This window comes from Porites lutea, chromosome 2, assembly GCF_958299795.1.
Source record: "Porites lutea chromosome 2, jaPorLute2.1, whole genome shotgun sequence".
Taxonomy (NCBI): Eukaryota; Metazoa; Cnidaria; class Anthozoa; order Scleractinia; family Poritidae; genus Porites; species Porites lutea.
Window position 1 is genome coordinate 45760980 of NC_133202.1, and position 3329 is coordinate 45764308.

The 3329-nt window shown below is 37.4% G+C and overlaps 1 protein-coding gene across 1 annotated transcript in view; it reads right to left on the reverse strand.

The window, feature by feature from the left end:
* Window positions 1–605: 605 nt before the first annotated feature.
* LOC140928792 (beta-1,4-N-acetylgalactosaminyltransferase 3-like) overlaps window positions 606–3329 on the reverse strand; it is a 32143-nt gene continuing 29419 nt past the window's right edge. The window contains exons 4-5 of the mRNA XM_073378573.1: window positions 2151–2295; window positions 606–1518 (exon numbers count right to left, since the gene is read on the reverse strand). Coding sequence (XP_073234674.1) covers window positions 1370–1518; window positions 2151–2295 — 294 coding nt within the window. The 3' untranslated portion in view covers window positions 606–1369. The remainder of the gene's footprint in view (window positions 1519–2150; window positions 2296–3329) is intronic.

Genomic DNA, 3329 nt, shown 5'->3' on the forward strand with positions numbered 1-3329 from the left:
ACGTACAGAGGCTATCAACCTTAACAATATAAAGTGTTTGCTCTTACAACTCACTTAAAGTTTAGAAAATATTAAATAAAAATTGTCACTTGTAAGTTTTTCAACATTTGGCCGTGCCCCCAAGGGCAGAGAAGGAAATTATTTTTGTTTGGTTTTTATATTATAAAAGCTGAAATATTTGCGTCTACAGCGAGCAGCGAACTCATTGGCCTAATGGAGGTTAAATGACATTTTGTTCAAATGCGCCTAACAAAAATTATTTAATGAGAAAAAACCTCGACTGTTCACTGTCCACATCTTAACCAAATCTAGCTTGATGATGACTATCACATCTACTTAACATCTACTTAAGAGGTGGGAGATGGTTTCCTTACCCCACTACTGGGTACATTTGAAACAAATTACAAAATGGCTGCTAGTGACGGTGAGCGCTCGATCTCGACGATCTTACTTAAAGATAGGGGACTGTGACGGAACAGTCTAGCAAAAACCTAGATAAATGCTGAACGCAAGTTTTCCGCTCAGCATTTTTAAAAGCAAAACATGTGTAACTATACTTTTTTTTTCCTTTTCGCTTTTTGATGGCATCGCGAACATAGTGTTTCTATTCGAAATTTGTTTGGATACTTGGTGTTTTGTATAGTGTTTTTTGAGTTATTTGTTAACTTTTTGCAGTGTTTTTGTTTTGTATTTACTATTTAAAAGTGAACAATTAATAACAGCTATTAAATTACAAAAAAGAATATGTAACTATACCGAAAATTATTGTTGTGGAGGACTAAATTTTTTGAAACACTTAATTTTGATATTATCAACTGAGTTGAATAAGCTAACTTCCCACAATAAAAGGTTAACTCGAATTGACGAAGGGATATTGTTCAATAAGCCATCTTTTCAACCTTTGACGGTGGTGTCGTTGATAAAACACAATTTTATGTTTGAAATCGGGCGACCCACTCCTATTTGAAAGACTGTTTTTGATTAGCTGGGGAAAAAAATAGGGATTGTGACAAAACAATGCCCCTATCCCTGAAAATAATGGAAGTGCAGATTAAACGGGATTAGTAAAAATAAGAAGTTTAGAACGGTGCAGGTCTATTTTGAAATCAGGCTACGGAAACTGTTGCTCGGTGATTGTAATCTGTGTCGATCTGTGATAACGATCGAAGACTAGTTAAATATATTTGCTGTGAAACCACTATGACGTATTCAGAACTATGAATGAACACTGGAATTGTCAAATACTACACTCGGTGGTATTTCACGAGGATCTTTTCCCCATCACTGCTCAACACTTCCATGACCAGTTGCAGACTTGCCCGGCGCATTAGCACTTTTCTAACCGAACCAGGCCCGGTTGCTGTGTACATTAACTCCACATTTCCTGTTTGGAGTGATGATGATGATAGAGGCCTGGGTACTTGATCCGTTCAACTTCCAACTGAGCATTCACGACGCGGTCCAGTAGGTCCCAGTCTTCTCCACCCCATTTGTACTTGAATTCCTCGGCATTCATTCCTTTTAAAATTAAAGAGTTAAAAGTTACGATTGTACTCAATGACAAGACAAACGGCTGCAACTCACTTATCTTGAACGCTACCACTGGTTTCCCCGCCAAGTGACGTCTGAGAAACGAGCGCAGAAATTCCATACTGATGACGCGTTACTTCCCTGATCTGGGTAGTGCTTATGATTGGTCATGCCGCGTGCGAAATTTGATTAAACCAATCAGAAGCACTACCCAGATCTGGGTAGCGACGCATCATCAGTATGGAATTTTTGCGCTTGTTTGTCAGACGTCATTTGGCGGGGAAACCAGTGGTAGCGTCGCCAAATGTCGGCTGTTTTCTCAGGCTAGGGGGGTCGTTACTTTGGGACCTTAATTCCGGTGAGTTGTTGAGTCCGTTGTGGACCCAGAACAAAGACCTCGGCGAAGAAACGTTACTTACTGAGGTTTGATCACGTCTGCGACTAAGGGTATCTACATAAAGTCATGTATAAAATACACTTTATCGTCTGGTAGCTCAAAATGAAGATTTGACTCTCTGCAGTTCTTTCATTTTTTAAGTCGGAGCCAAAAAAAATATTTAAATGTATGTCACTTGGTTCAGCAGTAACGGTATTAAAATAACGATTTTCTTTGAACTTACCGCCAAAACGTATCCAGTCCGCTTTATATACAGCAAGTAGACCATAACCGTTCATCTCCCAAAAGCCTTGATGATCAATATATGTACTTTGACAGTGTAGACGTCCCACTGCGGGAAAGAAAGCGATTCTTCCTTCTATGGTGTTCTGTTGAAAATAAGGAAACTCAGTAAACTTGGTGTTGTGTGGTCGGAAGGAATTTGGTATATATAATCTGGTATATATAATTTGGTATATATAATCTTAGATCAAATCAAAGTTTATTGCTAGACCCTCCTAAAGGGAAAATTCTTTTCACTTTAGGTGACAGATCTTTCTTTGTTGCTGCCCCATATTTATGGAATAGTTTGCCTGCTGAATTACGTGATATTCAATCATTAGCTATTTTTACATGTAAGCTGAAAACTTATTTATTTCGTGCAGCTTTTACGTAACCTGTTTGACATTCACTTTATTAGTAAGACTAATTAAGTTTATTATCGTTATTATAAATATTCTATATTATTATTATTAATATATAGAGCATATTACATGGTGGCGCGAAGATATGAATTTTATTTTCGAGTGGCAAAACAATATTTTACGAACGAGCGCAGCGAGTGAGTAAAATTTTGTTTTTGCCACAAGACATTCACTTTATTAGTATGGCTAATTAAGTTTAGTATATACTAAAACAGTGGATAGTGTTTTTCGCGCGCTCTGATTGGCTACTCAATCAGTGAATATCCTGCACTATTCACTGATTCACCTCCAGTTCCCCCGAGCGAGCGACGCCAAACTCGCGTAGGTTGCGAGCAAAATGCCTTCCCTTTTTGCTCCGTAACAAACTAAGAAATTCACAACTAATCAAGCAAGCTATTTCCGAAATACATGAAGAAGGTGACGAATTTCGGTTTGGAAGTTTTAACAGGTAAAGCTTTCTGTCTTTTTGACTTGAATTTATCGATAAAACCGGTGAAAAAGTTTTTTGTCTACAAATGCAAATTAAGCTTAAGTCTTGCGTTACTTTATTTAGTTGACTTGTTCATAAATAAGCTTAAAACTAAATTTAGTAATCTTTTTTACAGAATTATTTTAACTACAAAAAGAATTCACAACTTCTTTTGAAGAAACTTCCCCGCAAGAGCAAAACAAACGCCTTCAAGAGTTTTATTTGTCGCTAATTAGGCCCGGTTCAAACG